The sequence below is a fragment of the Hippocampus comes genome, unplaced genomic scaffold (assembly GCF_001891065.2).
Source record: "Hippocampus comes isolate QL1 unplaced genomic scaffold, H_comes_QL1_v1.1 scaffold83, whole genome shotgun sequence".
Classification (NCBI taxonomy): domain Eukaryota; kingdom Metazoa; phylum Chordata; class Actinopteri; order Syngnathiformes; family Syngnathidae; genus Hippocampus; species Hippocampus comes.
In genome coordinates, this window is record NW_017805281.1 from 1,878,695 (window position 1) to 1,897,886 (window position 19,192).

The 19,192-nt window shown below is 50.1% G+C and overlaps 3 protein-coding genes across 3 annotated transcripts; 2 read left to right on the forward strand and 1 right to left on the reverse strand.

Moving 5' to 3' along the window:
* The first annotated feature begins 349 nt into the window (after positions 1 to 349).
* si:ch211-212k18.5 (sal-like protein 4) lies at positions 350 to 6,317 on the forward strand. Its single transcript, XM_019871034.1, has 3 exons — positions 350 to 690; positions 2,483 to 5,586; positions 5,656 to 6,317. Exons 1-3 carry the CDS (start codon positions 615 to 617, stop codon positions 5,809 to 5,811), a joined length of 3,336 nt encoding a protein of 1,111 aa, XP_019726593.1. The 5' UTR covers positions 350 to 614; the 3' UTR covers positions 5,812 to 6,317.
* Positions 6,318 to 7,743: 1,426 nt separating this feature from the next.
* Positions 7,744 to 13,916, forward strand: slc7a7 (solute carrier family 7 member 7). The gene is made up of 12 exons (XM_019871162.1): positions 7,744 to 8,544; positions 8,740 to 8,893; positions 9,095 to 9,191; positions 9,356 to 9,969; positions 11,410 to 11,535; positions 11,622 to 11,766; positions 12,429 to 12,552; positions 12,629 to 12,732; positions 12,819 to 12,915; positions 13,013 to 13,162; positions 13,230 to 13,413; positions 13,614 to 13,916. Exons 4-12 carry the CDS (start codon positions 9,480 to 9,482, stop codon positions 13,685 to 13,687), a joined length of 1,494 nt encoding a protein of 497 aa, XP_019726721.1. The 5' UTR covers positions 7,744 to 8,544; positions 8,740 to 8,893; positions 9,095 to 9,191; positions 9,356 to 9,479; the 3' UTR covers positions 13,688 to 13,916.
* Position 13,917: 1 nt separating this feature from the next.
* Positions 13,918 to 19,178, reverse strand: oxa1l (OXA1L mitochondrial inner membrane protein). Its single transcript, XM_019871163.1, has 11 exons — positions 19,037 to 19,178; positions 18,094 to 18,225; positions 17,945 to 18,013; positions 17,654 to 17,873; positions 17,301 to 17,444; positions 17,142 to 17,227; positions 16,869 to 17,033; positions 16,686 to 16,790; positions 16,428 to 16,590; positions 15,372 to 15,452; positions 13,918 to 14,118 (listed from the first exon to the last, which is right to left on the reverse strand). The coding sequence occupies exons 1-11, from the start codon at positions 19,148 to 19,150 to the stop codon at positions 14,006 to 14,008; spliced, it is 1,392 nt and encodes a 463-aa protein (XP_019726722.1). The 5' UTR covers positions 19,151 to 19,178; the 3' UTR covers positions 13,918 to 14,005.
* Between the last annotated feature and the right edge of the window lie 14 nt (positions 19,179 to 19,192).

Sequence of the window (19,192 nt, forward strand, 5' to 3'; positions counted from 1 at the left end):
GGAGGGGTCTGCGCGCTACGTGGAGGCACCTGTTGTAATGCTCGTTGCCTCCAATTTCTCCTGCTACTTCATGATCTGTCCGCACTTTTGCTACGTTTCGAGCAAAAGCGAGACAAATGACGCCGTACGTGGAGGGACAAGAGAAGGAGAGAGAAGAGAAGCGGGGAGGCTGCGAGTTCCACGCCATTGAAATGCAAATACGGCAGAACAAGGAGTGGTTGTGTGTGCGTGCGCGTGTGTTTGTGTGTGCGCGCGCGTGTGTTCGCTACATGTGCATGCAGCGGGGCAAGCCGTGGAAGAGGAGGGGCGCAAATTGGACAAGTTTTTTTTTTGGGGGTGAGGGGGGAGAGGAGACTTTGGATAAGCCACACACACATACACACACACGCACACACGCGCGCGCACACACACGCACACACACTGCTGCCTCTTATGACGACTTGCAAGAGCTCCTCTCTCCTCTCGTTTTCTTTCCAGCGGATTCATTCTTTCAAGGGAAACTTGCAGGAACTTTTGAAATATCTTGTCGTGGATGCATTTGAGGAGTGTCGCCAAGCCATTGGCAAGAGCCACCTCCCTCCTCCTCCTGCACCTCCTCCGGCTCGTCGTGAATCATGTCACGCCGGAAACAGAAGAGACCCCAACACCTCGTCAACGCCGATCCGGGGGGCCCGAGGGTCCTCGCTCACGGTAAGAAATCAAACGTGGGGAGCATCGGTGTGTCTCTTGAAATGGGGTTTCTTGGTGGTCAGCTTTTGCGGCTTTAGGGGTCCCAAAGCAACAGGTTTCCGAAGCTTTTTGACGGTGTGTTGTTGGGGGCTTCTTTTTTTTTGGGGGGGGGGGGGGGGGGTAATCTTGCACCCTTCTTTCTATTGTGCTGATCTTTCAATGGCGCCCCCTTGCTCCCTTTCTCTTGCTTTTCCACTTCAGGGGAGCTCAAACTTTGTGTGTAGGGAGACATTTTTCAAAAGAAGTTCTCAGAGCCCCCCCCCACCCCGACTATTTTTTTGATGAAAATTAAAGTAAAAATGTTACAACAATAATTTTTTTCTTTTTAAACAAAGTGGTCATATTTTGAAAATAAAGTGGTTTGCCAATCCTCCGCCCCCCCCAAAAGTCAGAATCCTTACAAGAACAAAGACCTATTTTGTCATACTCCTGAAGACCCAGATATAGTCTTCATATTGTATCAAAGATGAACTTTACAGAAGGAACACATATTCATATTTCAATAAGTGAATTGCACAAATACAACTTTAGTCTTGTAAAATCGCACCTTGTAATTTAGTAAACACACTTTTGCTCAAGAAAAAAAAAATCAGAAAAAATAACGTTTTACCTTCTTATTAAAAAAAAAACAAGCTTTTTTCATTTGGGGGCAATGTCAGATGTACAGCATGACATGATACATCCCAATCATATCAGAGCTCTCCATTGGCCCAAAGCTAAGGTAGGGTTGATTGGTTGGTGTTTTTTTTTTTAAATATTTAAAAATATTTTGCAGACGTCCAAGCTACTGTGCAGTCCAGTTCCCCCAATTTGAGAAGCACTACTCTGTTGAGCTACGTTGGACTTTTCAATCCTAAAGACTTTGATTTATTTGAGAAATCACTTTACCTCTCCAGGAGGGAATAGTTAAGTTACTCTCTCCATTGTTGCGACCCCCCCTGCCCCCCCCAAACACACACACACGCACTTTGCTTTTTTTCTCACTCTGCGTTCAAGATTCTGAAAGAATTTGACCCCTGAACGGCAGAGGTCAGATGACTTGACCAATCAGAATGTGCGGACAGTGCCAGGACCCTCGGCTTGGCCTGACCCTTGACCTCCTCTGTGACGTAAGGGGGGAAGGGTGAATGGAGAGATGAAAGACAGGGACAGAGCGGGGGTAGGGGGGGGGCGGTTTAAGAGGGGTTAGGGGTTGTCTTGGTGATGCCCATTGTCCTGGGAAATGTGTTGCCTTGACAACAAGGTGGACTGGGAGCTTTTTTTTGTGTGCATTTGAGGACTTTGAGACAACACGCACGCACACACACACACACACACACACACACACACACACACACACACACACACTCAAGCTACTACTTGATTGTTCAGCGGCGTTTCTTCGGTAAATGATAACTAACCTTTTAGGTTACTTTCAAGACAGACAGGTTGAAACAGAAATGTAAAAAAAAAAGTACTATCAGAGTTACACCGCGGGTAAAAAAAAAAAAAAAGCCCATTGTGCACAACAGCGTGTATCCAACAGATTGATTATTTTGTAAACACAACACAAATCTTTTTCCTTGTGGTGGGGAGCGGCCAGGCCGAAATAAATGATGGCGACACACAGAATCAAGTGAGTCCGTTTCTGTGCCGAAACGAATGGACACAGACGAAGGATATTTGCAGAAAGTTGGCACTGATTTTGAGCAAAACGCAAAAGCGTCCTTGAATCTTTTTGCTTTTGCCGGGCTTTCATTTTCTTTCCTTTCAGATGACCTCCTGTGCATGAAGTCGCCATCCACCTCCCTCGGATCCGAAGTCACCTCATCGGGGTCCTCTTCCTCCTCCTCCCCAAGCTCACTTCAAGACTGCCAGCCCCCCTTGGCCCCTCGCCCGTCCCCCGGCGGGCTCCACGCGCCCTCTTTGCCCAACGAGAGCTCGCCCCCTCCCCATTGGCCCAACCACATCGCGACCTTCGCTACCTCCCTACCAAACACTCACTCCTCCCTCTCTCCGGACTTTCCTCACCCGTCGCTGTCCTCGCAGACCCACTCGCCTCCCCCCTTGGGTCAGACGTCCGGCTGCCAAGCCCTGTCGCATTCCACCATGGCCTCCCCGACGATTGGCGTTTCCGCCTCCACCACGACCTCCTCGTCGTCCACCCGATGCCCCCCGACTCAATGCGGCGGCGGCGACAGCCCACCTCAGCACCAGGCCTCCAACTTGCCTGCCCCCCAAGTTCTTCAGGTGCCGCCCACCCTTGCAGTACTGCTTGAGGAGCTTCGAGTTTTACAACAGAGACAAATACACCAGATGCAGATGACCGAGGAAATTTGCAGGCACGTTTTGAAGCTCGGAGGCATCGTCCTGGGGCAGGACGCCAACCCGCGAGTCGGCGGGGCCGAGAGCCAACATAAAGCCTCGTCTTCGTCGCCGGCGCACCCCTCAACCACCGCAGCGGTCACCACCCCCACCACCGCGGCGGCGCTGTTAAGCGGCCTTCCGTCGTCCCTCTTTTCCCAGCCGCCTCACTCCAAACAAGGCGCGACGCAGGTCAACGGCAGCAGAACATCGTCGTCCGTATCCGTGTCCAGCCCGTCCGTGGCCTCCCTTCATCCGCTCTCCTTATCTTTGGGGCTGCCGCCGCGCTCCTTGTCCAACGCCGCTTTATTTGCTCACGGCAACGGCGTGAGCTTCCCCGCCGTCAGTCACGCCCAAGAGCTCCCGTATGCGTCCTCAATGGGCTCCGCCTCAACGTCGGGGCGACCGCAGCACATGTGCCGCTTTTGCGGCAAGGTCCTGAGCAGCGACTCCTCACTCCAGATCCATCTGAGATCACACACGGGTGAGAGACCGTACCAGTGTCCCGTGTGCCTGAGCCGATTCACCACGCGGGGGAACCTCAAAGCTCATTTCCTGCGTCACCGAGAGCAGAACCCGGAGCTTTCCCTCTCGCTGCTGCCGCCGGCGCTCTCGGAGCAGTCGCCGAGCGCCTCGACTTCCAGCGTTGTCCAGAGGAGGAGGAAGCGCCGAGCAGACGACGACGAGTCCTTTCACGGAGTGAAAGGAAGCGTTCCCTCTAGCTTGGCGGAGAATATGGCTTTGGGATTCCTATCCAGCACATCCCCACGGCCGTCTCCTTCCTCTCTACCTCTGCCGCCCTCGGTCGACATGGCGCTGCTGTCAACGGCCCATTCCCTGCTACAGCTGAACCGGGCCTCGGCAGTTGCCGGCGCGCCGGGTTCCGTGCCGCCTGCTTCCGCGTCCTCCTTGTCCTCTTCTTCGCTGGCAAGTCAGTTCAAAGGCGTGAAGCAGCAGCGCTTTGATGAAAACACTCCTCCTCATTCAGCCCTCCACACAGCCGCCGCCTCCTACTCCCAGGTGGCTCACCTCCCCAAGATTCTTTTCCCGGGAGGTGCTTCGCCACACCACATGGCCCTCCTGCGGCCCGCGGGCCACCCGTCTGCCTCGCACCTCACGTCGGCGCATCAGCTCCCCTTCCCTTTCCCGCCGTTCCCGAAAGCGTCCGCTTCTTCGACCTCCTCCTCTCCCGCAACGTCGGCTCAGTCCTCAGACACTTCCAAGCTTCAGCGTCTGGTACAGAAGCTTGAGAAGCAGCCGCAAGAAGGGGCTTCATCTTCCTCCGCCCCCTCGCTCACCCTGGCTGATGCCAACGCCAACGGTCACGACTTGAGCACCGCCTCCAGTATCTATCACAGGGAAATGTTATCCACCTTGGGCCTCGGTCCCAATGCCACTCAAGGAGTCCCGGGCGCCAACTTGAGCGCCGCCACCTCCGCCGCTCCTTCTCTGCCCGCTACTCAAGTGGCCAATCAGTGCGGCGTGTGCCTGCGGGTCCTCAGCTGTGCTCGAGCCCTGCGCTTGCACCAGGCCACTCACCTCGGAGAGCGCCCCTTCCCTTGTAAGCTCTGCGGTCGCTCCTTCTCTACCAAGGGCAGCCTCAGGGCCCACCTGGCCACTCATCGAGCAAGACCGGCCAATTCCCGGGCGCTCAACTCCTGCCCGCTGTGCCCACGCAAGTTCACCAACGCTTTAGTCCTTCAGCACCACATACGCCTCCACCTCGGAGGGCAAATACCGCCCAATGAAGACGCGACGCAAGCGGAAGACGGCGCAGAAATGGAGAACGCGGTCTTTGTCGACGAGGCGGAGAACGACTTGGGGAGCTCACCGTCACAAGTTCAGCAGCTCCTTCCGCTGGCTCTGACAACTACGACCTCCAAAAACGCCTCTGCGAAGACAGACGCATCTTGTGACGTCAAGATGGAGGAATCGGAAGGTTCCGCACCCAGCGTTAGCCCACCTCTGAACCATAATACCCGCTTGGCAGGAGCTGAAGACCCCCTGGATCTCAGCGACAACAACCTTGATGATGGTAGCCCCTTGAATAACTCCCAAGAGGAGGCCCACGCTGATGTGGAAAGCCCCGGGAAAGAGCCATCACTTAGCTCCGGTTCTGCCGCAGTGAACGACAGTGATGGGCCTGTCCGCTTAGGCGTGTCGAAGCTCGATGAGACCAGTAAGATCGGCGACAACGATAACTCCAAATGCACGGTGACTGGAAATCCTAAAAGTGCGCACAGCCCTCCGGCGAGCCCAGCAACTTGCAGCTCGGCAGCCGACATCAGCGTCCCGCCGGAAGTGACCCAGAGCGACGGCGAGAAAGACAACGCCGCGTTCATGGCGCCGCCGCCGCCGCCGCCTCCTACTGCAGTTGAACCAGAGAAAGAGAGTTCAGAGAGCCCGGAGCCGCCCGGCACTGCGTTGGGACGGCGCGGCCAACATCCTCGCTTGGACAAACCCTACAGCTGCTCCCATTGCGGAAAGCTGTACGCCAGCCGCAGTGGCCTCAAGGTACAACTTTGTCATTGGGAAATTTAGCAACGCAACGCGCTTTAATGCAGAACTGCTTCTCATCCGCAGGGTCACATGAAAATCCACCCTGTCGCTTTGGCCGCCTCCTCCAAGGCTCAGAGCAACACGAGTGACACTGCTGAGGATTCAAGTTCCAAGGAAGAAAAGAAAGAAGGTGGTGCGGATCCGGAAGCAAAGCTTCAATGTGATGAGGCTGCCTGCTGAACTAACGGACAACATAAGATAGTGTAGTAGATACTCTTGACAGGCCAGTATCTTTTTTTTTTTTGTTCTAGTCTCTTCATCTCTTTCAGGTGATAGATGTAGTTTGCGTGATAGTGACTCGCTTTAGACTGCTTTTGTTATATTTGAAAGAGCACAGCGAGGGCTTACTGTCGACCCACTGGACAGCACATCGGCACGGCCAATATTCGATTCAAGTGCACACCAAAAGCGGCCGTATGACCTCCTACGCCTTACTTTCGCGTTCTTCGCTTTGTTCTCTCCGCTGCGTGATTGTGACGCTGCTACTGAACGTGTGCGGCGCTCCAGCTGTGAATGTCTCACTACGACCGGATAATGCTACCTGTGAGGATTGGTGACGAGGTACTCCCACGCCCTCTCCGTTAAACCATTGCCCAATGACAGTCCAGCCAAATGAGTGAAAACTTTACGACCTTTTTATATATGTGTTCCCGAGGTAATAAAACAATGGCCACGTGAAAAGCCGATGCGCTCTGTTTCCTGTGCTTTTATTGAACACTGCACTCGCTAGAATAGCATCGCTCCTGTGGTTAACTCTTCAGCTCATATTTGGGCTCCAGGAATTATGTCATAGTTACTCAGAAGTTAATCAGGTTACTGTAAGTTGTTGCAGTACTTCTAACAGCCACCAGAGGACATCATTGGGTGGGATTTGTGGATTGCTATGATATGCTGTGATTTCTTACCATTCTTATTGTGTGGTTTTTTTTTGGGGGGGGGGGTTGTGCAGATTCAATGTTGTGCATGAATAGATTGGGAAGGAGAGGTGAGTGAGGAGTGGAGAGGGGGTGGGGGTTCCTTTGTCTGCACCTAATTCAGCTTTTTCTTGCCCACCGTGCTTTTTAATATGTTCTTGTGTGTGTGTGTGTGTGTGTGTGTGTGAGAGAGAGAGAGAAGGGTAATCAAAGCCTTGACGGTGTGATTGTGTGTGCAGCTGTAGAGGCCATCACCTAACCCCCCCCCCTCCATTTCCCCCTCTCTGTCATACTTTTTCATGCACACTCTTTCATTTTCGCTTTCATTTCACTCCTTCACATCCCCCCTTCCACCCCATCCGTGTAATGAGCTGACACACAGGAAGCTCTAATCCCTACACAATACCACCCCCTCCCCCTCAAGCCACCCCGGACCCCTCCAGAGTGACTGGAAGCAGGATGGGGGTTTGAGGGGGGGGGGGAGTCAGGGACGGACCTGGCCCAGCTGTCCCCAAAATGGCAGTCTTTCATCCTCATGGTTTTTACCCTACATGGCAACCGGTCACCAAGGGAAAGAATGTCCAGGGTAGCAAGTAGCAAGTGGAACAAAGGCGCTGAGATCGCCATCAAGTGTTTCTCAATCACGCATTGATCAGTCACTTCGATAACCATTCATCGACACGCTCCGTCATTCCCAATGAAAACACACAAACGCACAACTTCAAACTGCATCCACAGCGGACGTTCTGAGTCAAGTACTTTGCAAAATCACAACACAATTAGAAAAAAAATTAAAACGATCCTTTACAGCAGTGATTCCCAACTAGTGTACAGCGAGAGCTCTTAAATTATGCCCTGGGAAATGATCAAATTTCACCGAATTGGTCAGAAAAGTAATTGATTTATCAGAAATGTAAGTTGAGGGGTTCGTTGTTTTTAGTGGATAGCTCTACTTTACTAATGACAAAAGGAGAGATGGAATCATTTAATGCAGTTTATTAAAAGGGGAAAAAAAACATCTGCACCGCAGCACGGTCGAGAACACAACTCTCCTAACTAAAATCACTTCCTGCTTCTCTTACTTTAACAGCCAATCAGAACCTATCAACATAAAAACGTGTCTAAGCAATTATTAAACAACAGAATATAATTTAGGTATGCTTAACATGAAATAATATGATGCTAAAACATAAAATGATAATTAATAAGCTTACACAAATAATGTATCTTTGGCCATCGATCCATGCTAGAGATTTATTGTGACAGAACAAATCAATGATTTTATGCTCGACGGAAGAACGCATACAATTGACGCGTGTCGACTTTTTATGACGATCCTCTGCTCAACGGTAGAAAGTACACAATTGACGTGTGTCCACTTTTTGTGACATTTTTGTTTGGTGGTGTGCCGTGAGATTTTTTGAGATCTGAAAATATGCGTCTTAGCTCATTTAAAGGTCCGGAAAGGCTGCTTTTCAATAAATCTGCGCGTTTCTAACGGCTGTCTCTTTTGAGGGACCACAAGAGGGCGCCATGTTCTCATTCAGTGGCGCAGCCTGATAAAGAACGACGCTAAATCATTCAGTTCAAAATTACGTCCAGAATATACTTGTCTGTCTGTGTGTATTCTTGGGAAGTGTAACTGTAACTTAATCTGTCGTTTTTCCGTGAAGAAGATGAACAAACATTCGAATTGAAGTGAGAAGCAGTAATAATTGTCTACAAGGATCCGTCCCTCCCCCCGTAGGCCATTATTTTCTCAAGTCTGCTGTAATCTCATTAAAGTCACTCAGGAGACACTAAAACAGTTAATTGTGACTACTCACCCCCCACACACCCACCCCGGCCCACCACACGCCTTTCCTCAGCAGAAAACACGAGTGCATAGAGGCTCAAGTGCACGAGGAAGAGGAAGCAGCAGAGGAAAAAGGACACAGCAGCTCAGCACATAGCAACGACACCGCACTTGTTTGAGCCATCTGCAAGGAAGCTGCACAAGGTACGATTTCAAGTTTTTTTTTTTCTCCTGGATAATTTGCTCATTGATCACTTTTTTTCCACACTCTCTGAATCCCCGCTATGAAAGTGACATCTATTTTTAGACGAGGAAATAAGTACCACATGAATCCAAACAGCGATCAATGACAGGGATTGATCTGTCTTTGTTTCTCTGATAAAAAAAAAAAAAAAAAAGCCAAGGGAGAATCTAACCTTGAGTAGGGGGACACTTATCGGCACCTTCTTTGAACCTTGCTCCCCATGCATATGCGGAGAGGCTGTGGCGACACTTGGATCACAAGCAAAAAAGACAAAGTCCTGAGCTGCGCCTCCTCTTCTACTCCTGAAAGGTAACAACAGCTTCTTCTCAACCGAAGCATCATAACGACACCTTCTCCTCTCCCAGGAATCTTTCCCGCTCTTCATTTGTCATTGTTGAAAGTTGACTGAAGAGTCAGTTGTCAAGAGCCGTGTTTTTACAATGTGCTTATTTTTGGCAATCTTCATTCATTCAGCGACTGGAAATACTAAGAACGAAAACAATATTTTAGATTGCAGGGTGAAGAACAGTGTGAGTCATCCTCAGGCTTCGTTTGTAGTTCCTGGTGCTGGTGGGGAGGGCTGTTGACAATAAACTTTGGAAAACATGTGAGTAGTCAGCATGCTGACACTGTGAAAGTGTTTACGATTTGAAAAGAACACCGCCAGCAGATGAACCAATAAGAAAAAAAAAAAAAAAGAACACAGAAAGCCCATTTGCGGTCCCAACGGTTAAAAGCATTCCTCACGTGAACTTGGGTTTTTCTCCACAGATGGCAGGAGACCATCTCACATAGCCGAAGACATTTTGGAGAGCCATTCGGCTTGGGCGGGTTCAGATCCTAACCGGACGGCCGGATTTAAACAAAAAAAAAAAAGTGCCTGAGTAAAACCAGGATGTCTTTTAGTCCGCTTCCAACAGAAGACCCCTCCAATGGCCGCCCCCCATCTCACAAGGCCGAAGAAACCCAGGAGTCCATGAAGCTGAAAAAGGAGATCTCCCTCCTCAACGGGGTTTGCTTGATCGTGGGCAACATGATCGGCTCGGGCATCTTCGTGTCGCCCAAGGGTGTCCTCATCCACAGCGCCTCTTATGGTCTCTCACTGGTGGTGTGGACCGTCGGCGGAATCTTCTCTGTTTTCGGCGCGCTGTGCTATGCGGAGCTGGGGACCACCATCACCAAATCGGGGGCCTCCTACGCGTACATCCTAGAGGCTTTCGGGGGCTTCCTTGCCTTCATAAGACTGTGGACGTCGCTACTCATCATCGAGCCCACCAGCCAAGCCGTCATCGCCATCACCTTCTCCAACTACATGGTGCAGCCCATTTTCCCCACCTGCATTGCGCCGTACGTGGCAAACCGGCTCCTGGCGGCCGCTTGCATATGTAAGTAGACCCCCCCCCCATCCCCACATCATTACACAGAAGTGAAACCGCATTGGAAGAAGGAAGTCTGATGCGGGTCTTTACGTTCCTGTTTTAAAATCCTGGTACCAGTCACGCTCTTTACTTTTTTTTTTTTTTTTTTTTTTTTTTTTTGCCGTGGAAACAGCAAGAAACTTCCTCGGTGCACAGCTGACCTTTCCAAGGCGACACAAAAGAGCAGCGCTGACTAATTGACCAAAGTATTGAGAAACACACGTGACATACTCGCTAAGCAAAAATGTGCCGACGCTTGGGCAACCGGAGACCTAGACAACCGAGGGCCCCAGACGCTAAGCCAGAACTTGTTGCGGAAGTCTCACAAATAACCTTTGATATGACATTCTAGGCAAAGAGCGGCCCTTTCTTTTTTAAAATCACACACACACACACACACACACACACACACACACACACACAAACACACACACACACACACACACACACGAGCATAGAGAATGATAAGGAGAGCTGATAGCTGCAAGTTAAAGTCCTTCCCAAGATGAGACTCTGACCCTAACGGCGCAAACCCAACACAACAGTCTTGTCTTCCAAGTAGCTCTAAAATGTCCCCCTTCAGCCAGGTGAGCTAATTTATTCCAAGTCAGCGTGCTAAACACGCTGATGAGACGCCAGTGGTAGTGCAACATCAAATAATTGCTTCAATGCCACTTTGGTGGGATTCTCAGGGCCCACTTTTGTCCCGGTCATTTTTTTTTTTTTTAGGCCAAATAAATGGAACTTGAAAATATTCATAGGACAGATGACCAAAAAAAAGTCTCAAAAAGACATTTTGAAGGGGGTATTTTTAATACGGCATGCCCATCTGGCTCACTTTTCAAATGTGTCGAATGAGTCCCAAAAAAAGCAATCACAAGTGTGAATAAAATGCTAAACTAACAGAGCAGCTTCCCAGCAGCATGTGCATCTCCCGTCCTCTGAAATGTGCAATCCGAGCGCATATTTTTTCTTTTCTCTCGCCACACGCTGCGGCTTATGTCGCTCCTTCTCGGGCGACCTCGGCGTGGCCCTTTGTTGTCTTTGAGCCTCCTTCCTGCCGAGTTCAAACTTATTTTGATCCCGGGAGCTGTCAATAGGCCGCAAGACGATAGCGTTGGCGTGGAGCTTTGGTGGCCAGCGCGGAGCAAAGGGGGCGCGAGTGCGTTTTTTGGTCTCTCGGGAGGGTGGCCGAGGACCGGGAGAACAACAAGGTGTTGAATGCTTGTGCTGCGCTCTGCTGTTTCATGTCCGCTCCGGTCAGCAGCGCGGCTTCCTACGACACGGAAGCGTAGCGCAAACGTCAGCAAGCGTGGATTATTATGGAGGCGTTTGAGGGCGTGCATGCGCGGTGTCAGAATGTTGTGTTGAAAAAAGCATTTTGTGTGTCCCCAACTCCTCCTGCAGGTTTATTAACCTTCGTCAACTGCGCCTATGTGAAATGGGGAACCAGGGTGCAGGACTTCTTTACCTACGTCAAAGTCATCGCCCTGATTGCGGTCATCATCACAGGCCTGGTTAAGATCATCCAAGGTTCTTTCATCGATGAATGACGCTCAGTCGTGCCGGTTGATCCTCAGCGTGGTGGTCCTCAAGGCTGATTTTGTGCGTTTTGGTAGGTCACACGCAGAACTTTGAGGGCCTCTTTGAGGGCTCGTCTCAGGATCCCGGCGACATCGCTTTGGCTCTTTACTCGGCTTTGTTCTCCTACTCCGGATGGGACACGCTCAACTTTGTCACAGAGGAGATCAAGAACCCAGAAAGGTACACGTAGAAATACTTCAACATGAGTCGAAACGGGGGCGGCCCGGCGGTCCAGTGGTTAGCGCGTCCACCTCACAGTGCAGAGGTTCAATTCCAGCTCCGGCCTCCCTGTGTGGAGTTTGCATGTTCTCCCCGGGCCTGCGTGGGTTTTCTCCGGGTACTCCGGTTTCCTCCCACGTTCCAAAAACATGCATCGCAGGCTGACTGAACACTCGAAATTGTCGCTTGGTGTGAGTGTGAGTGTGGATGGTTCAGGGTGTCGGAGAGTTGTTGAGATTTAAAAATGACAACGTAGCGGCCATGCAGAGGATCCAAAAGAGCATGTGGGCTTGTAAGAAGCAGAACCTAAAAGTCAGGTGGTTGGAGGAAGAGTTTCCGTAGATGTTTGCAGAGGGATCAACTTTAGTAGCAAAGCAGACTCGGGTTTCATCCAAACAACAGTAAAAATGTTGCACAAATAGCACATCCCCGAGACAAGACCCATGGGGAACGCCAGAGGAAATTCGAAATAAACTCAGCTTCCGTGTTCATAAATGTTCATCAAAAATGGCAGTTGAGGTGAAAGGTGGTGCGATACTGATGGAGGAGGAGGAGCGAGCCTTCCTCCCCCTCGCCCCAGCACCCCTCCATGAAATGACCTGATCCGTGCTGCTGGCTTGCAGGAATCTGCCGCTGGCCATCGCCATTTCCATGCCCATCGTGACGGTCATTTATATTTTGACTAACGTGGCCTACTACGCCATCCTGCCCATGAACGCCATTTTGGACAGCGACGCCGTCGCCGTGGTGAGTGAGGAATCTCTGCCTTTGCGGAAGAATCTCGGTCGTCATCCTCACGGTTGCGTCACGTGTCCACCCGCAGACGTTTGCAGACCAGGTGTTTGGCGTGATGAACTGGACCATTCCCTTGGCGGTTGCTCTGTCCTGCTTTGGAGGACTCAACGCTTCCATCCTGGCGTCCTCCAGGTGAGTGCGGAGAATGCCGCTCACCGTACCGCCGTCCATTTCTGTGGCCCCGCCCCATCATTTGTTTTGTTGTTGTGTTTATGAAGGCTGTTCTTCGTGGGCTCCAGAGAGGGCCACCTGCCCGACTACCTGTGTATGATCCATGTGCACCGCTACACGCCCATCCCGGCCCTGCTCTTCAATGTTCGTCACCTCACACACCCACCCACACACACTTTTGCCCTTCATTGCTGCATTCAAACATTTCTCGGCACCTCTTCCGCTTTCTTCTGCCCTGCAGGGCGTCATGGCGCTCATCTACTTGTGCGTGGAGGACGTCTTCAGGCTCATCAACTACTACAGCTTCAGCTACTGGTTCTTTGTGGGGCTTTCCATTCTGGGGCAACTGTACCTGCGCTGGAAGCAGCCGGACAGGAAGAGGCCACTGAAAGTAGGAAAGAGTTTAAAAGGCTGCGCCGAAGGCTGTCCCAACCCTAACCGCCGTTGTTCCCTTGCAGCTCAGCCTCGTCTATCCCATCATATTCTGCCTCCTCACCGTCTTCCTGGTCGTGGTGCCCCTGTACAGTGACACAGTCAACTCCTTGATCGGCATCGGCATCGCACTCTCCGGCGTGCCCGTTTACTTCCTGTGCTGCTACACTCCGGCCCACAAGAGGCCCGTGTGGTTACGGAGGATCATTGGTAAGCTAATACAACCGCAAACTTCGAACTATCCACAATATCAGTCAAAGCATAGTTTTTACTTTCTCCCGCTACGCGACTGAACAGCGCTCAGGAACCGATCCAAGGTTTCCAAAGTTTTTCCACAGCGGAACGAGAACCCCCTTTTACAATATGGTGTGCCTCTAACCCAGCTGCCGTATGTGTCCCATGTTTTTCAGCTCAGTCCGGAGTACTCATACAGAAGGTGTGCTTCTCAGTTTTAACAGAACTGGACATTGATCATGATGATTGAATACGCACGCACCAACACAAACAGGGCACGCGCGCGTACACACGCACGCACCGACTCGACTGGTAAAGGTTAGTTTTCGTGCAGAGATTTTATGTGTGGCACTACATGACTTGAAAGATCTATTTTTGGAAATGGACTGCTTCTTTGAAATGACAATTATGATACTGTATGTCTCTCCAACATTGGGAGTGCTGGTGGGGCTATTTATAATAAAAATGCTGACAAAGGGGTTTGTGTCAAGTGCTTTTCCATTTTAATGCCAATAGGAAAATCATCCGCGTTGACGACATTTAGCAATAAATATGTACACTACGCACTTCATTCCATGATGTCCTTCCATGGTCTTTTCTTGCTTGTGGCTTTCTTATCTTTGGTGGATGGCGTTGGGGTCTGCTGCAGAGGATTGTGGGTAAATGTCTGCCTCAGTGGACCTGAGAAAGGAAGAAAAAAAAAAAAAAGAAAAAGGGGGAGGAAATTTTCAGGCCAAAAATGATCATCACAATTATTTGGATCAGTACTGTAATCACGGTTGCTGATCATAATTGTTCATTTAATTCACGGAACACCTGTATTTTTTATTGAACTATTTTCAACAAACAATACGCAGTTTTCAAAACATTTTAATTTAACTAATGGTAATTGGCTGATGACTACTAGTTAAAGGACAGCATCGTCTGCATTTTAAAATGTAAATAGCAAAGATGAAAAGGTCATTTCATGGTGGCAGCCAAGAATCGTAATATGATTAAAATTTTGCTAAATTGTCTAGCTCTACAAAACAAAACCACGAGTGACGTCCTCCAAGCAAAAGCTTGAGGTCCATATCACTTCAATCACATACAAGACTAACGCCTGTCAGTGAAGGGGAATCAAGCACTTACTAGCTTGCTTCTTACTCGTCTTTGCAAAGCCTAACATGATGTTCGAGGGAAGAAAAAAAAAACTCACCCGCAATCAATGACAAACTCCGCTCACTCATCTTGACAAAACAACAAGGGAAATTTGGCAACAAAATGAGGATTCTTTTGTTTTCGGCTCAGCCGCCTCTGCACCAGAGACAAATCTGCAACTCTAGCTGCTGAATTTATCGGTATGATACTATTCGTTTCTTTGTTCATATGTGGAAAGTGCAAAGGAGAAGATCCAAGGCTGATACCTGAGCAATTAATTACATTTGATTTATAATGTACAATATAGCGCCTTTTAAGACACCCAAGGAAGCTTAGATGTACATGTATACATGCATGCCTATTCTGTCTCTCCTGTTTTTTTTTCTCTCCTTTCTCTTGCTTTGGAAAATGAACCGCAAAATGACAGGACAGACACATCACCCGAAAATCAAACAGTTGTGACCGTGGACGGGACCCTACGGCAGCAATTCAATGCTCTTCCACTAGATGGCACAATTACGCTACGCATCCCCCCCCCCACCATCTTTTGCCATTCACACAACAAAAAAGATTTTAGCAAGCCACGTGCAAAACAAGACTGAGTTCATTTCTCGATACATTGAGTAAAGTGCAACATGATTTCAGGATACAGAACACACTTTTTGTGTGTGCACGTTTCGTGGCTCGACAACGGATAATACAAGCATTTTTATAATTGAACAAAGGAATGCATCTATTTTCCACTTCCTCTCCTGGTGTAATGCCAAGACGGCGTTAGGGCATGGGGCACTTACCTTTGGCGGCAAGGTCCAGATGATTTTTGATGCGTCTGTCTCGCTCTTCCAGCTGCTGAGCCAGCTGTGCGTTCTTCCATCCTGGATGGAGGGCACAGAGAAAACGAGCTCGACATCAGAGGCCCGACATATCTCTCCCCACCACCCCCGCCCATTATGTCCTCTTCCGCGGAGGTTGAAAAAGTGAGAAGCTTATTTTGAAAAAGTAATGAGTACAAAATCCACATCTGGTTTCAATTATCTATCCAGCCATCATCTTCTGCTTATCCAGGGTCGCGTCGCCCGGGGGCAGTGCCTTAAGCACGGAAGCCCAGACTTCCCTCTAACCAACCATGGAGGGATCTGAGGCGTGCGGGAGACATAAGCCGTTTCTCAATAGCAAGAACGCAGAGAGTGGTCTTGTCAACTTGGCGACGACGGTTTTCCAAAGAACACTCGTCTCTATTTTCTTAGAAGCTGTGTGTACTTGTGAACCCCTTGCACCCTCCTTCAAAATAAAAAATGGACAAACACGAGTCCCTTCCTCAGCCATTTTGAGAGCAGCGTGAAATGTATCATGGGATATTTTCCCAGCCAAGTCACCAACCTTGCTTTAAGCTAGCAGAAAAGAACAACATTCCATGCAGTCTTGGCTTATGTGTACTTTCAATTGGAACAGGACGGCACGCCTGATGACATCACACAAGGTCATCAGGACATAAGAATGGACAGGAACGGCAATCGAGTAACAACTATTGACTCTGCGGCGTGTCTTCGGTCATCCCCAGAACTGACATGCCTGAAACACCTCACCAGAGAGCCGTCCAGGAGGCATCCTAGAACCGGATGCCCGAGCCACCTCATCTGGCTGCTATCACTGAAGAGGAGTATCGGCTTGCCTGAGTTTGATCCCCTTGTAACACATCCTCCGATAAACAGCAGTCGAGAAGGCCACAATGTCTTAAACTACATCACGACATCCCGTGCATCAATGGCAGTTTGCGATATGAGTCAATTAAGCTTCGTCACGGATCCGATTTGCGTGCGCCGTCAAGCCAACGCCTCATTTGAACTGACCTTTCTTCATGCTGTCGATGAAGCCGTCGGTTTGAGGCAGGTCCGAAGCCGGGTGATTGATCCTCTCCGGGATGCGCAGCTTGTCACGGACCACCGGGTGTTTAAGCAGCGCCACTTGAGCCAAGGAGAAGCAATTGGAGGTGAACCAGTAGGTGAACACGGCCTGAGGACACAGCAGAGGGAGGGCTCGCCCTTCATTTTTCCCTGCCAGGGTGCAAAGGACAACAAAGGAGACGGCGGCGATGACGAAAAACGCACCGTGGGGAAGTTGATGGTGAGTGGGAGGATGATGAAGGGCATGATCCGGAACACGGTCTTCATGGCGCGCAGGTTGGGGTTGTCCACGCCTGACTCGGCGCCCAGCTAAAAGCGAAATAGAGAACGTGGTGACAAAGTTGGGCGTGACAACTCGAAATGTTGATGCACATGAGGGACTCACACCTCCAGGATGAAGAACATGGTTCCCGTTACGGCCAGAGGCAGGATGTAGAAGGGATCGGCCGCCGTCAGATCCGGAAACCACAGCGTGCCTCCTGTCTGCATGCTAGGCACCGGCAAGTACGCCATCTTCCTCAGCGCCATGAAGAAGGAGATGAAGATGGGCGCCTTGGGAGGTGGACAGACATCAGTCAGACAGGAAAAAAACAAACAAAAAAAAAACCCCCACAATCTCCAGATAGTGGCAAATACAAACGTTTCCAGACAGATACCGACTTGCACCAGAGGGATCAGAAAGCCGCGGATGGGGTTGACGTCGTGCTTCTTCTGGAACAACGTGAGGTCGGTGTAGGCTTTGGCGACTGCAAAGGACCCGCGAGAACGTCAGCGCACGCAAAACTTAAGCAGAGCGAATGGGATGGGAGCGGAATTTACATTCAAATTTGTTGCCGCTCTGTTTGGCCTCGGTCATCCTGCCGCTGAGGCGGGTCATCTCGGGCATGACGTTGTTGAGTTTGGCCGCCTCCCGCTGGCCCTTCACGATGACGGGAAAGACGGCCAGGCGAGCCACCACCGTCCCTGGCGACACACAAACAGTCCACCTTGATTCAATCACGGAACCTTCCCAGGTTTTTGCCTGTGACTTTTCAAAATGAATCATTTTACAAGCCTTGAAGGGCTTGGCTGCCAGCTCCACTAAATTTCAAATTCTACCAGCTTACTCCCGACAAGTGTGTTCTCAAAGATGTGATTTACTAGTTGCTTTTCTTGAAGTTGCGGTTGCTTACCGACAACAATGGCTGCCCACCAGGGCAGGCCCACGTCCACGTGCATGAACTCTAGCAGGTTCTGGATGACACCCACCGGAGTGTGGCCAGCCAAGCCCAGCTCGGCCAGACGGGCTTCCGGATCGGCAGCCTGGAGGACCTCCGCCGCGTCCGAAACTGACTGCGTCAAGCACGGGGCGGGTGCGTCTCCCGTCGTCACGGAAACAGGCCCAGGCGGGACCTGGAAGCACCCACCACGTATAAGGTGGCACTTTGGCAAGTTTGTCTCACTTTAGCTGTTGTTCTACCCACCTGATCGGGAATGGCTTGCTGAAGGACCCCGACGCTGTTGGCCACCACGGGGCTGCCCTCACTCAGCATCTGGGTTTGAAAGAGAAAAAAAAATCATTCGGAAATGTCAGTGCTGATGACTGCTTATGAGTTTCAATTTGCCAACTGACCTGGGTGCTGTTGTGTCTCACGCCCACGCAGAGGAGCTTCTCATGGCGCCGCCTGCACAGCACTGATGGGGTGCCACCGGCCCAACTGTTCAAGTCAAATGCCGTGTGCACATGAGACCTTTGGAGCCAGCACTAGTTTTGGTGAGAGGAAGAGCAACAGGCTAACGTAAGAAGCATGTGGGTGAGCGGCTCTAAAACATTTTTGGGGTGGGAAATTGGCAAACTGAATGCAAATTATATGTGCAAACTCTTGAGAATGTAGATGCTCAGCAGGCAGGATTCAAGAAGGATTCAATTGAAAACCATTCAATTATTTTCAATTGAGAATGCAGAAAATGAACCAAAAATAGCTACTGGTTTAGTCCATCACATGACAGAAAATAAGCAAAAATGTTGATCAATGTTTTCCATAGCAAAAGCAATTTTTAACTTTTGATTCAACACAAGTGGGCACGGTGGTCGACTGGTTAACACGCTGGCCTCAGGGTTAAATTCCGGATCTGGCCTTCCAGTGTGAAGTTTGCATGTTCTCCCCCTGCCTGCGTGGGTTTTCTCCGGGTACTCCGGCTTCCTCCCACATTCCAAAAACACGCATGGCAGGTTAATGGAACACTTTTTTGGAACACTCTATAAACTGTCCCTAAGTGTGAGCGCTTTTTTTTTTTTTTTTTTACAGTTCAGTATCAAGGGTTAGGGTTACATTTATTTCACGTTATAACGTACTACCGCAAGACAATACATCTTTATTGATATAGCGCGTTCACAACAGCTGCGGCTGTAATGTGATGACAAGCGGATAAATTCATACGAATTCTTGAGTGTGGTTGACAAGAATCTGACGTTCTTGTCAAAGTCACAGTCAGCCTGACGGGCAGTAATGCGAGCCTATCATGATCGCGTCGGGAATGAAGCGACATTAAGTTGAAGAGCGAGGGAAACATACGTGCTTCCAAATGTCCGAGCAACGTTGCCTGCCCGCGTTGGGTTTCGGACTCTGTGTGAAGACGAAGCGTCCCGCGAGACAAGCTGGAGTCAAGCGGTTCCTGATGGCCGCCATCTTGCTACAGGAAATGACATACTACGGAAACCGAGAAAAAAA